Source organism: Chelonus insularis, unplaced genomic scaffold (assembly GCF_013357705.1).
Source record: "Chelonus insularis isolate UGA/USDA-ARS -01 unplaced genomic scaffold, ASM1335770v1 contig_116_pilon, whole genome shotgun sequence".
NCBI lineage: Eukaryota > Metazoa > Arthropoda > Insecta > Hymenoptera > Braconidae > Chelonus > Chelonus insularis.
The window spans coordinates 1,507,687-1,526,899 of NW_023276357.1; the positions used below are offsets into that span (position 1 = coordinate 1,507,687).

General features: G+C 29.9%; 1 protein-coding gene across 2 annotated transcripts in view; it reads left to right on the forward strand.

Moving 5' to 3' along the window:
• The window catches only part of LOC118063920 (midnolin), a 28,981-nt gene extending 10,983 nt beyond the window's left edge, over nucleotides 1-17,998 (forward strand). The window contains exons 2-5 of one of the 2 annotated variants that reach the window (XM_035078174.1): nucleotides 3,446-3,533; nucleotides 15,671-16,786; nucleotides 16,887-17,220; nucleotides 17,318-17,998. In XM_035078174.1, coding sequence (XP_034934065.1) covers nucleotides 3,446-3,533; nucleotides 15,671-16,786; nucleotides 16,887-17,220; nucleotides 17,318-17,580 — 1,801 coding nt within the window. In that variant the 3' untranslated portion in view covers nucleotides 17,581-17,998. The remainder of the gene's footprint in view (nucleotides 1-3,445; nucleotides 3,534-15,670; nucleotides 16,787-16,886; nucleotides 17,221-17,317) is intronic. The other variant, XM_035078186.1, reaches the window with a different exon arrangement.
• The last annotated feature ends 1,215 nt before the right edge of the window (nucleotides 17,999-19,213 follow it).

The following is a 19,213-nucleotide window of genomic DNA, read 5'->3' on the forward strand; positions in this document are numbered from 1 at the left end:
AACGTTTGCTGATATAAATATTCGCTATTCTAATTTTTATAATAATAATAATAATAATAATAATAATAATTTCCAAGCATTCAATAGAGTCACATGTTCTTATTCTTATTGAGATAAATAATTTGACAAATTTTAAATTAACAACAATAACCAATCACTTACAATGAATGATATAAAAAAATATTTACTTTGTTTCTATCTAAATAAAGATAATACATTTATATTAATATTGTGGAAGAGAATAAATAATAGGAAATGTAACATCACTTCCTATATAAATACTTGATATCGTGATGCTTTTTTTTTTTAATACAGTATCTATTTTTAGTTGACTTAAACAGTTATTCTTGTTGATAATATACGTACGTAACATTTCGATTTTTATTTACAATTATATTTTATTCTAACATATATAATACTCATTTTGTAACGTGGATTATATTTTTATTTACTTGAATTAAATTTATTTATATTAAATCATTTTTATTATGACATTTTGGTGAACTATTTTTGTGAATATGTCGAATTAGTTTTATATGAAGACATGAATTTAATTATTTTATTTATTTTATGCTGTGACATAATTTTAATTCATTTTAACGATAAATAATCACTATTTAATTTTCAATCAGTATTTTATTCAAATTTAATATCGATAATTAACAATATTAATAATAATTAATATTTTATTATTGATAAAATTATTTTTAAAGCTTTCATTCAGTTGTTCTCCTTTAAAACAACAAAAAAAAAAGATTAAATAATGACGTGACACATATTATATTAATAAAAAAATTGATTGTTTTATATTATAAAAAAAAAAAAAATTCAAATTAAATTCTTTTTTAATCATATAGAGTGAGGAGAAAAGTTTAAATTTGTAATAAAACTTTTACATTACTACTACTATAATGAAAGCAGAAGTTTTCTAAAAAGTTACGTTGTTATATTATCAAATTTTTTTTCAAGGTTTTACCATTTTTTAAATTAAACTTTTAATCGATACGAAAAAAAAAGCTCGCATAGTATATATCAAGGTGATTGATTTCTCAGTCATGTGTCACATTTGAAGCATAAATAAATGTAACGACGAGCCCACTAATATGATCGCTGTTTGATCAGTCAAGCACGTGTGGATCTTGATCGAATTTCAGCACACGAGAGAATATCTTTATTCAGAAGTCACTGAAGTTTTAAATCCCCACGTGTTCGTTTAAAATGCTACTCAAGTGTGTTATGAATAACGATATTATATATTTAACATGAATAACAAGCATAATAATAAATCGATGAAAATCCTGGTGAAATTAGATGAGTTGATATGATGGTTAGAAAGTTGAGGTGAATTTATCAACATTTGCATAAAATGATCATCTTGAGTTTTTTATACGTCAGCATAGCTAGTGTTTCTTAAATATATATCATTATTTATCATCAGCATTTTCGAAGTTATTATTTCTTATGTAACTCAAGTATTATGGAATGTCTATGTAACGAAATTAAAATTGTCTATTATTCAAAGTTTATTGCAAGCAATAATTACAAATGAAAAAAATTTTTTCTGGGGTGAAAAGTGTTTTAAAATGTAGCTTAAAGTATTAAATTGTGTCTAGTAGGGAAAATTTGATCAAAAGATTCTAATTTTAGATCTTAAGAATCCAGTTTAAGCACAATTTTAACTCCAAAAGAAATTGATGTTTTAATATTGAAAGAAAAATTTGTTTTTTGAAGGTAAATAAATATATTATTGAATTTTTGTATCGAATTGACATTCACTTACTTTGAATAATAGTTTATTTCATTATGAATTATTGAATAATGATATTACATAAAATTATTTAAATAAAAATTACTATGATTTATTGAATAAACTGCTTACTTTATTAAGAGAATCGTAATTTAGTAAATAAACTTTCTCGAGTAACAGCTAATCTTTCTCCAATGTAAGTATTGCGATGAATAAATATGATAAAAATTAATAAGTTAAGTAGAAGTGTTATAAAAAATGTATAGAAAATCGATGCCAGTGTTATGTTATTATTCATACACGACAATAGAAATTGATTATGTCTGATTATTTATTACTGAAATAAAGCATTTTAATATTTATGTTAATATTACTGGTTGTAATGATAGGGTTAGAGATTCATTTGACAGACATACACCCAAGTTGATAATTTTTTTTTAAATATTAAATATAATTAGATATTACAAAATACATTGTTTTTATTTTTATTCAATTCATGTAAATAAAAAAATGAGAGATTGATTTTTTTAAGTATAAATATGTTACCATATTCAGGTTGATGTTGGAGATTAGAGTGAACGCTGAAGATCATAAGATTGCTAAAAGTATTACATGCAATATTCAAAGCAAGTAATTTGTGATTTATATTTTTATTAAAGGTTTATCAATTATTTATGAATATTGTTAAATAATTATTTTAAAGTTTGAACTCGAAAGTGTTTTAATACATTTTAAGAATCTTAATGTTATCATTCAAATGTTTAGTCTGAGCATTTGAAAAATTTATCTGAACTGTACTTACATCCTGTCATAATATTGGTTTCACCTAGCAAACAGTTTTGAAGGGAGTCCAGAAATGAGGTCGTGAGTTGGGGTTTGAGTTTAAGATTTCACATAATACCTGTGATGATAGTTTGCAAGAAAGAATCGTTTTTAGTTTCTTATCATTAAAACAAAAGTAAATGAACATTATTTTTAATTTTTAACTATTTTTATTTCAACAATGTTGAAGAATATAAATATAATAATAATCATTAATAATATTTTTTAGCTTTTTCCAATTCTTTTATTATGTAACACCAGTTTTGGAAAATTTACAGTCATTGGGTTCCAATGACAAATAAAAGCCACCAAGATTTCAAATTTATGCATAACAAGGTCTTTGTTCTAGCAAGAAAGGAAACAAAAAACCTTCATTTTCTAAAATTTTCTTTGATGATGTAAATTCTTAAACACAAACTACAATATGTGGATAACAACCTATCGATCACTTTCCCCAAGAAAGGAATCTTTTCTCCAATCTATTTTCCTTTATGCTAAACACATCCAAACAGTTAAAGTAATTTTTTTTCACCAAATAAATCAACGACCTAAAAAAAAATGCACCAATAAAAATTTTCATCATTTTTCCTATCCTCTTTAAAAAATGTCTCCACTTCCCTTGACGATTCATGGAGCCTTGTTTAAATGACAATGAATCCTAAATTTAGAAATTCCTACAAAAGAATGACCTGAAAAAAAGCATGGACGATGGATGTGTAAAATATCTTGATATTTCGAAAATATAAAATCTTTTATGCTCCATCCTTCTCCACACACTTCACATCATTCCCTAGAGAGTCTTCTAGACCAATGTATAGAATCAGCAAGAGCTTTAAGATTAACTAAGAAAACTGACGCTCTTTGAATTTTTTTCAGGCAGCTGCGTGAGGGCACACTCAAGGAAAACCATCTCCAAGATGGCAGTCGGTTGACGTTACTTCCCAGTGTAGAAACTGGTCTTATGGTAAGTATCTCTTAATACATTTATACATATTTGATGATACTTTGTGGTATTAAGCTGTAAATGAACTAGTCTACTTCATCGTATTTCTCATGATGATACTTAAAAATAACTATTTGTCTAAGAACTTCATAATAAATACTAAACTTTATTTCTCATTAATGTGAAAATGTTATTGAAAAGTAAAATTTTAAAAATAATTGACTATTTATGAGAGTCATAAAAACATTTCTTCAAAGTTCATGCTGATGTGCAGCATTCGTATGTGATGACGTGGCTTTTTCTGACATTCTTTGGATAATAACCAACCATCTAGTTAGAAAAAATGAATCAAAAGAATATTCTCCACACTAGGGACTCATGTGGACAAAATATTTTTCAAATGAATCTTGATTTTGAAATAGAAATTACTCTTTTTATGATGCTGGATAATGATGTCTTTGAATTATTTGATGAATTGTTGACAGCCAATTGAAGACAGCCTGCTATTATGGATGTATAGAATTTTTATTTATGTCATATAAGTGTTTTGAAAAAATTATTTTGTAATAGATAATTATGATGATATCTTTATTGAACATTTATGTAAGAATAGTCACTCAATTTTATCAATTATTGCATCAATACTTCTCCATCTCCAACTTGTATCCAAGTCAATTTTTAATTCATCTTCAATCTTTTGATGTTCTTTGCTAGCATTCCAACTATTCTATTATTTAATGATCAATTTTTTTTTATTATTATTGATTACTCACTGTTTCATGTCTGATCATTCTCACCTTTCCACTGTTTATTGATCATCATGAGCAAGTAGAATTACTCTCAAGGGAAAACTCATGTTGGAGATGATCAATAGTACCACTTTTACTTTCATTCCAATTATGACAGCTAAATTTTACTGAAAAAGGTTTTTGAGTATAACAAATTGTGTGCATCGAATAAAAAATACCAGACAAAAACTATAAAACTTTAGCATTCAATTTTTCAATGTTTAGAAATGTTTTTAAATAGACTCCACGATTTATATAATTTGTGTATGGCATTTTACACTGAATGCACTTGATAGATTTTAATTTAAAACGTTTTATGTGCTCTATTTTCCAACACTTACACTTGTACTAAAACATTGGGAATAATAAAACAGCAGAATATAAATGATCTTTAATTTAAACTTTTTAATGAATCAATTGAGCTGCTATTTTGTTTTTAGAAATAATTTTGCTTTTCTTGCATTACATAATAAATTTTAGTTATTGAATTAAAGATATTTTATTGTAGTAATTTATTATTAGATTTATAAAGGTATTCATTTAATTTTAGTAAATAAAAAAAAAGCCATTCATATTTTTTTAATTAATCAGAATTAAATCAAAACTTTTAATAACACTTTGGAATCTTTTATAAGCCCTTAATCTCTTATTCTAGAGTTATCAAGGGTTATAATTTTATGATGGAAAGATTATCCATAAAATATTTCACCTTAACGACTTTTCAGTATCATAACCATCAATAATATCTAAATATTTTTATTCAAATAAATTCTCACAGTTATTTTATTAACAGTAGCTTAGTCTAGCTTTTAAGCTTGAATTGTTTCTAACGGGCTTTTAATAAAACCGTAAAGTTAAAAAATTAACTTGAATATAATCTTTGTTATTTATTATTATAAGTTAAAGACTGACAATGAGATTTAGTTTCCATTTATAATTGAAACCAACTTCTATAAGCTCTTAATCCTTCACCATATTCTGTCTTTTATTTCATCATTTTTAAATGGTCTTTTTACACCATTGATTAAATGAGTTATTACTCTCACAGGTTTTAGTCCATTCAAATGTTACTTTGACAAAGTTGTTGTCAAGACTTTGTTTAGAGATCTAAAAAAATTGTAATGTATTTGAATCTTTATTCTGTGATACTTTGAAAAAATACCTTCATCTTCTGGGTAGAGTCCAAGTACTGGTCTGTTTACTCTATCAACTTTTGTGCTGCTAACTCACAGTCAATCCAAGTGCATTGAAACAACACACCTAAAGTGCTTCAATATTGAATTTCCATTCACCAATTATAGCAGCATTATGCAGTTCTTTTCTATCCACATCAAGAGGCATTTAATTCTATCATTTATTCATGGAAATTTATCATTGGTAACACTTTATATATGATGATATTATTATAATGGTGGAAAATTAATAATCATTATAAAATCCACTTGAAGTGTGCTTGTAATCAGTGGACACTAGCTCCTGATAGATCCTGATGGTAGGCCTAGTGGTTTGCATTTTTTTTTTAAATCTACATGTTTCGCTACTTCTGTCCAAGATCGTTGATAGCTGATTCTGTTGATATATCTCGTGCTGAATTTCTTCCTTGACAGTACTCATTCCAAGGTCCTTGTGAATATTTTCATTTGTTAAAGAACCAAGGAGCATTTACTAAGACTCTGTGAACTTTGGATTGAAGTCGTTGTATTACTTGGATTGAGCTAATACATGCTGAGCTCCTGGATGCCATACTTCCAGGTTGGCTTGATGATAACTTTGATGTTATTGAAGTGATTAATTTGAATTAAAATAGAGTGGATACTTTTTTTGACTTTTCTTATTAATTGCAACTATTAAATCTTGATCCAACCAATTGTTTACTCAATTTTCTTCTTCAATAATTGTTTCAAATGAACGTGTGCGAGTAAAATCTCCACACAGTTGGTAACAATAATTAAACAAGGAATGCGTTGTACAAATATTCGTTGTAATATAACGGCTAGGGAATTAAAAAATAATCAAGAACGGTTAACAGGTAGTGGAGTAGCAAAGAGTGCGCGAATTCCTTGTGGAGCAGGCAACTCGTGCTCTGGATAAACGCCGTTAACTCTAGTGCACGAGTATCGGTTGGGTCACTTGGTTTCTCGGTCATCATATCGCACTTTATTCACCTCCGTTGCAGCCACAGCGATTGCGCGACAACGTTACTTGCCTCGTGCTTTCAACGTCGACTAAGGAGTTGAATTACGCCTTTACTTTTTATCTATTCATTCTTTATATACATTCAACTGTGATAACGTTTAACTTCTGGTATAACTACCATTTACAATCCGTCACGAAGTCCACTTTTTTTTGTATAATATACAATAAAATGACGTCAAAGAATTGATACAATGATTAATATTTTATTGATTACGAAAAGAAGACATGGAAATGTTAAGTTTTACGTACGTATTATTGTATGTCCAGTTTTTTTGAAGATATCGACTCCAGACAAATTTCATTTGAAAGATAATACATTGAAGAAAATCTGGAAGAAGTTTAAACAAATTTGAGACAGCCATTCTTTTTTAATAACAAAAAGACTATAAAATGGATGAAGTAAATGATATGATAAGAATTATTGAAAAATTTGTTGAATATTGATGAAATATTGTTGTTAATGATTTTATATGAAATTTATTGTGTTGGCACAAAGTGCATCTAGATGCATTTTTTAATTTTATTTATGATTGTTTTTTGATTTATAAGCAAATGACAACAATGAATGGATAAAGTTAAATCAAATAACTGAACATTAAATACAATTTTACATTCTACATTATTCAGTTCAATTTTATAATTAAAATGGTTGAAAATATTGAATAAAATATAAATGTAAAGTACCTCTTAATTTATCAATGACGAGCTTTTTTATCATCACAATTGTTTTAATAAAATTACTTTAATATTTATCTAGATTGTTTATGTTTTTATATTCATGCATTATTGTTGGAAGTGGTCTCTGCCAATTTAAGTATTAAATCTCTCAACACTTGACAGTTATTTGTAAATATTACTCAGAATTTTAGATATAAATTTCGTCACTATCAACATCATCATCATAACAACGAAAGCTATATAATTTATTATTACCCGGAAATTAACCTAATCATGAAAAATTATCAAAAAATATCAGCTTTGTTATCGATTTTATCGATTGTGTCTTGAAAACTTTACTGTGTCAACGTGCTTCAGAAGTTAAATGGAACATACTATCTCGAAAATTAAACAATTCAGTAACTTTCATTTCAAAAGATAGTCAATTTTTTTTGTATTGCTATGCTACGATTGAAAGTTATTAAAACTCATTATTAAGATTATTTAATAACAAAATAAACTTTTTAATTTTCATTAAAAGAGAATTTTATTTAATCTCGTTTAAAGTGATATAATGATATTTCCTTGGTAGTTTTTAATATTGAATATTCCAGAAGTATGATATGAAATATATGTATCTTATAAAATATATGTTGAACAGAATCTACTCTGTAGCAATGATCAACACAGTAGTGCACGTGAACGAAAGAAAAAAGGCTTGATAGAGAAAGACATTCCAATGCAGAAGTTGTTTTAATGGAAACTATTTCAATGGGGTTTTTTTTAATTGAAAAGCAGACGGTTTAGTTATCGATCTGTCATAATAGAAAAATTGAGTTCAAATAGAAATACAATTATTTCATTGAAATTAGACAATAAAAAAGAATGATTCACTAAATAGAAATACGTCAATTGGAAATAAATTCAATAAAAAATTATGAATGAATTTTTTTTTAATTCAAAAGTTTCACCAACCTCGAGGTCAGCAATTGAGAAAGAGAGTTCGGTTGGAAAACGAGAAATAAAAAACATTGAAAACCAACTTTTTGCAAGGTTAAACTTCCAAGTTAAAGTTCACATTGGTGCATTCATGGTTAAAATGTATTTAACTATCAAAATTAGTTTTTCGATCAATAAAAGTCATTACAACAATTGTGATATTTTTTTTTTTTTAGTCAAAACAATTAAAAAAAAAAAAAAAGAAATCTATTTTCATATCTTACAATACTTTGGAGTAAATAATTCAATACAACTATTTATTTGTTTATCAGAAAATTATTTTGGTATTAAATATCAAAAGATAAATAAAATAAAATTAAAGAAATAATTACCATTGATAAAAAGATAATTTTCAAAAAAAAAAAAATAGAATACTTTGTACTTGAAATATACTGTAATTAATGAAAAAAAATCATAAGATAAATTTCACTAATGAATATAATTTATTTTATCAAAGTAATAATTTTTTTAAGTAGGTTTATATATACAGAATTTAATTATCAGATGTATTTCCTTATAACCAGCAGATAAAATTGCAGCTGATAAGATGTGTAACATTTAAAAGACAAATCATCAATGCCAAATGTTATTTAGCATGTACTTCACGTGTTCTCACTTCACTTTCTCCTTCTTCATTCAATAATGAAGGTTAACATTTTTTAACTTGAAATCGAATTGAATAGATCAATAGAGCAAATAAAAGAAGATAATGTAATACATATTAACTGATATTATTCATTACACTTCTTATCTCTATCAAGTTGATCATTGAACCTGAAGCAATAGCAGACAATATGTCTCTCCAACGTCATTTTATCGTTTACAATATATAAATATATCATGTTCATCATTACACATTACTTTTATTTACAATTAAATATTTCACCTGAAGTCTTGAAAGCAAAAATAAATGTTTGGTTTCAGTTCAACCTTGTACCAGAATTAAGTGGATTTTTCTTTGTATAATTATTTCTAAATACGAAATTTCATTTTTACTTTTTCGTCCTTATAACTTGTTGAGTGATTTCAAGTACTTCATGACATTGCTGCTATATATTACAAGTTTCTATAAACAGATCTTTTGTAATATATATATATATATATATACATACTGTTAATGACACTTTGTCATTCTGGCACCATCACTAAACTGACAAAACATTTTCAAGTCACCAAGCTTGTAATTTAAACTTTGTGAAGTACATCAAGTACAAAATTTACTTCATTTAGAAACAAAAAATATCTTGAAATACTCTTCTTTCATTAATTAAAAAATTCTTCTTCTCTTTTTTAATTAATTATAAGTCATTTCGACAAATAGTGAATTTACAGAGATTTTTTTTTTTGAACTACTTTTTTTACAAAGATCTTTTTTTACATTAACTTTGATGCTTTTTTATTTGACACAAAGTTCGAAAATATGATTTAATTAAGTTATATAAATCTATTTAACAGTAACAATAATTTAATTGATTAAAATAAAATAAATTAATTAAAAACAAAAAATTGCCAAAACAAGTAATATTAAAAATAGATTTTAAATTTTAATAACTAATTCTACTGACCTATTTTACTTTAGAATTTTTTATACATTAAATGATCAATCAATTAATTATGTTCTAAAAATACCATGTAATCATTGAAATATTAATATTATAGTTTCTTAATTGTTTTTATAATGATTTCACGTGAAAAAGTTTTTAAAAATTAATAGTCAACAACAAATTGTTTTCTAAAATATCTATAAAGTAATTACTAACTATTGATATTCCTATTCATGTTATATGTAAATCTATTTTGAATTACATATTAATATTGTTGTTCAACATTAATCATATTATTCATCAATCCTCATAATTGTGATATTTAACTACTACCACAATAATTGATTACATAATGTTTTGATATTCTGCTTAATTATCTCAATAAAGGGCCAATAAAAAACAGATTATTCTATCTATCTTCAAAGAGGATTGAGCTAATAATTAATAATTAATTGTAAATAAAATCGTCTTTGAGTAATTAATTTTAATCCTAGAGTTATTTACCAATTTAATTGTGAAAATGTTTTTAATTCTTCTAAACCTCTACATGACAATTATCATCAAAGTTTTATGCTGTTGTCTTGACAATGACATCAACTATTCAATGATGATGAGTCGTTTTTTTTTTTTTACCTAGAACATTACAGACAATGTTATTAAATAATTATTTGTTACTAGATTTTATAGTATTTGAAAGAAATATTTATTTTCAAACAACTATGATACTTTAATTAAGTGTGTAATCTAGTGTAAGTGAGTCAATTATTATCATCCACTTTACCAGACTTATTATCAATCTAAATAATCAATTACCTTCAAAGTTTTGCATTGAAAAAATGATCAATTTATTCTCACTACTTTTTCAAGTTCTAGCAATGTTTAAATAAAAAAAAAGTTGTTGTATAAAAATTCCATTCTAAACTTCCTGATTGTTCTTCAATTAAAGCAATAGCTAATTATAAATCCAACTATTTATCATGATAAATCTAGAATATTAGATAAGTAGTGAAAAAAAAAAAAAAATAAATATTGCAAAGTATCTATTAAAAAAATCAATACAATCAGATCATTAATTTCCCATTAAAAATAAATTAGCAATACCTTATGTCTATGAAATAATTCACCAACAAGTCATCATTATTCCTAATGATCTCCAATGATAATTTCTGCAAGAATATTTCAATGAATTATTGAACTAAATAAAAGAGAGTATGTTATAATAGTGATTTATTAAAACTCACCTATCACGAAGCCAACCCAACGTGAAATTGATTTTTTGCCTCACAAATAGCGATATGAAAAGTGAAAACATCAACAAAAAAAAGGCATATCTTGATTATAAAAGCCTAGGTATATATACTTACATCTATATATCTATGAGTTATGGTAGTTAGACAATATAAAACTCAAACAGACAAAAAGGGGGAGGAAAGGAACATTTTTTTTCCTTATCTCCATCTTGCTTCATCTTTTTGTGAAAACTATCCAAGCTGACGTATTTTTTTACCTCAGGGCATAGGGTGAAAGACATTCTTGTCGTTATTTAGATATATATTTAGCTCTAAACGCAAGAGTGGAAGTATTCGTAGCTAACATTCATGTCGATGGTACACACGGCTGTTCCGTTTCCGTTCAACAATGAGGATTCATAAGGTGGCGTCAGTCCCCAATTGGTACAATGAAAAAGCCTGCTACGAAACGGTCTAGTGGAGCCAGCAGCCGTGAGAAATACCATGGAAAGGATCTGGACTTAACAACACACTGGAGTCTGTATTCTGCAATGAAGCAAGAGCCTTTTTAAAGCCACATCGGTGAGAGGGTGAGTTAGGAAATAAAAATTGAAGAGCACCAGCAAATACATACCATTGATGCTGCTGAGAAGAAGAATTGTGGCAACGTCGCGAGGTCCTTATCGTCATCGTCGTCACCCTCGTGACTCTGCTTCTCTTGGCTTATTGGCTGTCAAAGGGAGGGGACGTAGCCTCTTTCCTTCCCGTCCTCTCTATATACATGTTCGTGGTCAATTTTAAAACGTCTGGTCTGAACACCGGGCTCTCTGTGTATCCGTTTATTCTTTCACTCAGGGACGCCCGTAGGTGGTGTTTTCATGGTCCAGGACAAAGAAGGGTTCCAACACTGATCCAACTCTCAAGGAATTATTGTAACAGATCGCGAGATATATATTGTATAAAGAGCGTGAGAATTTTTGCCCGGTGTATAATCTAATTTAATAAATATTTTTTTCTTCGTTATGATACTTTATTGGCTTCAACAATGTATTTAAGAGTATTATTCAATGAAAACGAAAGTTGATGGCTTTGTATATGCTCCTAAAACTGACTTATTATTCCTGATTATTATTATTGTTATCATTGTTGATGATGGAATTACTTTTTCATTTTAATTCTTGGTATATTCGTCTACTTCAAGTGTACTTAAACGTGTAATAAACATGGCTTATCAACACCAGCAAATAAAGTGAAAAAGAAACATTGAGCAAAACAAAACAAATGAATATAGTGAACGCTGAGTAATACGTCTGTATACACCAAGACTTCATTGTCGTTCAACATCAACACTGTGACAACTTCGTAGGCGAATCATGTTTACATACGTGCTTATCCTGGGTACATTCGTTGTTCTCTTTAATACTCTCTCTTTAAATTTAACGCGACAACAAAAGTCGAAAATTTCTTTGAAAAAGAAATGTTTGTACATAGGTATGACGTTCTATTTGTTTCCATGAAGAAAAAATCTCTATTAACCAAACATTTACATTGCTAACTTTAATAAATAAAGTTTCGTTAACAATTTATGATACTGAGATTGAATTTAAATTTATTCAAGTTGACTTTATAAATAACTTGCTAAATTATTTTTCTTTATTTTTAGCTTTTTGTTGATAGAAATAAATCATGATTATATTCGTGAGATAAATTATTGTAACACTTACTTGGCTTTTAATATAATAATATAACCTATATGCTTACGTGGTGGTTTTATATCAGTGTCTTTGATATTTCATTTAATCATTATCGTTGGATTAAAATGATTATTTCTGAAAATGTAAAACTACTTAAATGTTACATCAGCAATTACATTGCTTTTTTTATATACACACATACTTGATTATAAAATGTAATTGGTTTAAAGGAGACAATAAATATACCACCTGATTCATCAAGGTTTCTAACTGGTTCTAAAGTGCAAAACTATAAAAGCTCTATAAGGATTTATTAATTGATTGGAAATTCTTCATTCAAGTGAATCATTTTATTTGTTTTATCAACACAATTCACGTTAAAACAAAACTTTTTTTAATCTAGACTACAAATGGTCGTGGTTCGAAAATTAGTTTTCTGTTTACTAATTAAAATCAATTTTGATTGTTATTAAAAAAAACTTTTATGTAATTTTCTATCTAAAAAAAAACCTGTTTACACTTTACTGTATTAAGAAACCAGTTGTTCGTTCTATTGATGTGATTTGATATTTGATTAAAAAACTTTGAGGTCAATGATAGAATATTAAAGCTGGACTGTACTAACCTCAAATCACCTTAAATTATTTTTGGCCAATTATAAATTATTTATTCGTTTTTATCATATAAATTTATTCTTTTAAACTATTATAAACTAATTATATCAACAAAATTGGTATTTTCCACCCTAGAATATAAATTCAACTTTCAATTAATACCTGAATTGAGACAAAACATCAATCTCCTGCCAAGAACTTGTGCTAGGAATTTTCTAGGGGAAATGTGGCTACAGCCCTGCCTTAAAGACTGATTTCAAATGATATTGTAACATCTAGGGGAACAAAAATGATTTGCAATCATGTATTTAAGGGAATTAGTAAATAAATTACTTTGTATATATTCACTTTTCATAGCTTTAATCAAATAAGCAGCAAAGAAATGAACACCTACCTAGTGAATTGGCAAATCATTTAATGATCTAAATTGAAATATGACTTTGGATTAATATTACCTTTCATTACAGTATAAACCAATATTAAACGTAATTATACATTATTATCATAAATATGATTAGCAAATTCAATTAGAAAGCTATCATGTTGAGTTTGGATTCGGCATTGATGATCATCATCTAGAAGCTTGACAAATTCATTTCCATGTGATGATTTTAATCAAAGACCAATTAAATAACTGCAAAATGATTCATTTGATATTGAGGTTCTAATTCTTGCTATTGATTTATTATTTGTGAATGCTGTTTTGAAAGTATCATTGATGAAGGGAATATATATCTTTATCATGATTCTCCCTCTGGAGAAGGATTTCCCTATTTTTGTGGTGACCCATGCCACGAAAAATACAACTGTATATTCAAGAATCACATGATGTTATTCATCTTTATCTAACATTTGTCACTCTCTAGAATGAATAGGAAGTACTTTCCTATTTTTAGAATTTTCCCATTTGGGAGGAGTTATTGGAGTTCCATTGCAACAAAGCTGATGAAAGAATACAATACTATTAATTAATTTAAGTAATTGGATTGCCTGTTAATTAAAAGTATTTGTAATAATAAAAAAAGATGAATCATTTAAATTCATATTCACCAACTTTATTTTTTTCCAGCAATTTATCTCAACTGAAACTGTAAAGCAAATGTTTTCTTCGAAAAAAGTTGATTCGTTATATAAATACCGAATGAATCAGCATATAAAACCTAACGTGATCATTTGAACTATGGAAATAACGTTTATGCAGAGAGAAATATTTATCAGAGTAGCTACAAAGCGTTGGAGAATTTTTAAAAAATTAGCCTATGTATCTTTAGGGTAGAATCCCGTGAGAGAGCACCCATTTCGTTGGTAGTCGAAGGCATGGCCATGGAAAGTCGATGCACCGTGGAAGCAAGCTCACTCACATATACATATGTAGGGTCGTTCTTTGCACACGCCAGGGGTCCAAAGAGACTTGATTGTATGTTGAGAGCAAGAGAGATAGGACTAGAGTGGAGCAGAATCCAAAGTACTAGTGTGCGTGGATCGAGATAAAACGTGGGTGGGAGAGAAGGCGTAGGTCCGTACTCTCTCGCAGCTTGATTCTCTATTCTGCTGCTATGCTCTGCTACTTGTCTGTGGCTGTGTAGTTGATGTGTATTAGTGCCCCCGGGATGTGACACGTTGGATGTCTCTACCGGACGTGGGATAGCAGGTTGAGTTTTGGCTCTCGATTGGCGCCGACGACGCCCCTACAAGAAAGAGAGAAGATGATTTTTTCTTGATTCCCTTGATGCTAGTGATATACATCAAGTATCTTCCTACGTTTCATTTGTTAGGGAAAAGGAATAAAAAAAAAGAGAGAATTTTTTTCAGCTTGATTTAGTGCATTACTATACGTGGGCTTCGTGGCTATAGGTCATTAGTTGGCTAATTTTGTGGGGGGAATATTAAAGTTGTTGAAACAAATCGAATTACAGTACATGAGTATAGTAGACTTTGTACGAAAGGAAGTCCGTTAGGTGTTTCGAGGCAGCCAGGGATGCCGAGTGATGCCCCGGGGAGAACGGAAGAGCTTCAATGCCCGCGAGGTTTCCTCTCTATGCAGGGTCTTCTTGGGATTCGATCTCTTATAGTATGGCCGCATCGATTAGCGTCATCCTCGGTGTGGCTGTAAAGGGCATTGTATTTCAAATGTGCGGTTGGAATCTGCTGCGGTCGCGACTCGTCAAATTGCATGGCGCTTGTGTATACCACCTACATAAAGACTTTCATTCAAGTAATTGAAAAAGATAACTCTTCTGGTGGTTTTAAATCAATTGATAAATATTATACATGTATGTATAATAAACAGCTATGTAAAGTTTGATCAAATGTTAAATTTCCATGGTCACGGAATTGATCAAATGCAATTGTTTGATCGTGATGCGTTTCTATGCTAATATTTTGATAGCATTAATACTCGACCTAAATTCACCAAGTTGTTCGTTTCTTGTTACAGGGACAACGCCCAGAACAGAGTGTAATGCAAGCGTTGGAGAGTCTCAATGACTCACAGGTGAATGACTTCTTATCTGGCAAAGCACCACTGAATTTGACGATGCGCCTTGGCGACCAGATGATGTTGATTCAGCTGCAACTTTCAACTGTAACTCCAGCATCGCCACCTGCTACTTCTGTAGATCCCTCTGCTGGTGTTGCCATGTCAAGTAATCCAGCATCATCATCATCATCATCATCATCACCGACGTCGTCGTCGTCATCACCATCATCATCATTACCGTCATCGTCGTCATCGCCATCAATATCAACTTCCTCTTCTTCGTCATCGCCTTGTGAAAATACCACACCCAGTTCCTCAATTGGTAACTCGACGTCATCGACGTCGAAATCCAGTTTCGATCCACTGTCTATGTCCTCCTTACACAAGAATTTGAGCGACCACCTCGTCCGATCGATGCGCATCACCAAGCAGTATGGGAACACACCCGCCGGAACTTCGGCGTTATTAAGCAGCCTCGCCTCAGCATTTCACGCTTGCTGCCGCAACAACCTCTCTACAGCTATGACCACAACCAACCCAAGCGCCAGTGAACGCGTCGCATCGTCACCCACCTCTTCGTCAACTTACTCGAGACCTTCTTCACCATCAATTGCTTCAAGATTACGTTGGCACAATCACCTGGTACACCTTCGACATCGTCACAATCATCATCACTATCATCATCATCACCATCATCATCATCATTCAAGAAAAGAGCAAGCCTCTACATCTTGTAAATCCGTACAAACGTCTACCTCTTCACTCACAAGCCTTTCGGACCTCGCATCATCACCTACGACAAGTCAAGATACATCATCGACACATTGCACTCCACCAAAGAAAAAACTCTGCACTATGGGCCATCATCATTTACAAGCAGATATGACCAGAAGTCCTGACTGTGATTCTAACCCACAAAGTCCAAGCAATTCGATTATGGGTCTTTCCACAAGCAGCAAAGTTGCCTCTGCTACTCTTGACACTCGGGCTCTCGCTGAGGCATCCCGAAACCTTACGCAGAAACTTAAACAGCTATCCTCTGAGGTACTCACCTCGCGGGTCGACCTAGCCGAGGTATATTTACCGAAGCCAGTTCCCCTGTGTCATTTTTAATAAACACAATATCTGTTATTTACATTCAGCTAATTTAATAAAATTATTTTATTCTTAACAGGAAAACGCTAGACGTAGACAAGGAGCGATAATTGAGAGTATGCATCATCATGGGAAAGGCGTTTATTCTGGTACTTTTAGTGGTACACTAAATCCAGCTCTTCAGGATCGACATGGCCGACCTAAACGAGATATCAGTACCATCATTCACATTCTCAATGATTTATTATGCGCAACTCCTGCTGCTAGTGCTAGTCATTACAGGCATCATCATCGACATACCAGCAATCGTCAACAATCATCAACGTCCTCTTCGAATTCCACAAGCATCCCTTGTGGTTCAATATCACCTAGCGGCAGCTATCAAGATTCTTCTACACCAGGATACTCTATGGGTAAATTTTTCATTACTTACTTTGATGAAAAAAAAAATCTAAAAATCCAAAGATTGGCTTTAAATAATAATCAACGGTTTCTTGTTTGTCTTAACAGAAGAGTTATCAAGGGAAAATGAAGCAACCAAGGGGAAAATGCGACGGCTGCGCCTTGTGATGGAACAACGACGAGCCAAGCGGAAAGCAAGGCGACAGGCTCGTGCCGCGCCTTATACGACGCAGTGGGCGGCTCTTACTCCAGACCCAAATCATGATCCAAACACAACGTCGGGGTCAAGTAGTGCATCGGGCACTAATCCTACAGAGCCACAAAATGAACCTGAACTACAGCCTTGCAGTCCGGAACCTGTAGTGGCTTGAAATCAGTGCGTACGCGCACAAGTATCCTTACATCAGTAGCTGGATCAATTGTATCGTTCGTCCACTGCAGTTCAACTGCCTAATATGGCTTTCAACGTCTATTTAATCTTCATCCCGCATTCGACCCGGTCTAGCTGACAATAAAATGTTCAACTTTACCAGTTGTGTTGGTCATCTAATTCTCCTACTGTTCATATAAATATTCAAGTTAACATCAACATCCACACAGTAGATATATTTTTCATCAGGAAAGCGGTGAATGCTGATGTATGATTTGTAAGAAAATAAAAGAGTGACACGTTACGAGCGATGGATTATTATTAATAAATTGGTGACTATCATTAAATCAGTGCAATGATTATTCCCCCTTCGATACGAACCTTTATGTCCGACAATAATTATCACAAATAATGATAAAGGAGTCGGGACGTGCCGAATGTGGGGAATATAATGTCGAAGACGAGCGGTGATTAATAACTACAAAGTTTTTTAGAATTAATATCTCTGCGAATACTATATACACAGATAATAATAGAATTCGCATCGATATTTTCTTAATCGTCATGCTCGATTTATGTAGTTTATAATGTAGTTAATTAAGTTGTAATTCATTTACGTAAAATGCGATTTGATACACATTGATGATTAATAGTTTTGCAATGAATTGGCAATGTCGTTGTTATTATTGAGTGTATAGCTAAACAATTATTAATTTCCTTGAATTTTTTGTCTGTTTCAATTCTTAATGTAAAGGAAATCGTTGTCTTTTTTAGTAAAATTGCCGTTTTTTTTGTTCATTTATTAATTTGTATACTTTATGATGAATGAGTGCGAAGAGTAAGTAATAAAAGTCTATAGATTTCATCATTGAATTCAAAGAATTCATGAGCTTTGCATTCTCGACGTTGTACGATCGATTTTGCAACAAGAATTTGTAGTAAAGTTTTTCAAGTTAACATTTTTAAGTAAGATAAACTGAGAAAAGATGAAAAAAGTGAAAATATGGATCATTCTGTAGGTAGAATTTAGACGATCCTGTCTACGCAATAGGCTTTGGAGCCACACATTCGTTGAGGTTTATTAGGTATTATTATAAACATTGTATCACCTTATAGTATACTACTTTAGGTTATTTAGAAAAATTATTATTACTACTGTCATTATTATTAACTATTACTACAGTTTTGCAAACTGGCTCAATACTGTATCATATAAATACCGAACCTATCGAGTACCAAAATAAATAAGATTGCTTGCTAAGTCCAATTTATGACTTTCTTTTGTACCTCTTGCCTTATTAATCGGTCTTATGTAAATTATGTAAACCTTTTCTACGTTAATAGGTGGGTTGTGTATGATTTTTGTTAAAAAAAATTGCCGAAATAGTAGCGTTTAAAATTTATAACTTCAAATAAAAAATAAAACTGAAGTTTAAAAAATTTTCTCTGAAATAAATAAGCACTTCAAGTTTTTATTTGTATCATTTTTATCGTGTAAATATTTCATATATTCTTGAAAAAAATGTTATAAGCGTATTTTTTACGATAGATTAATTAATTTCCAACATTTAAAAATGTCTTGGAAATTATGTTAAAATAAATTGTGTAGATTACATTAGTCTGACAATATTTTG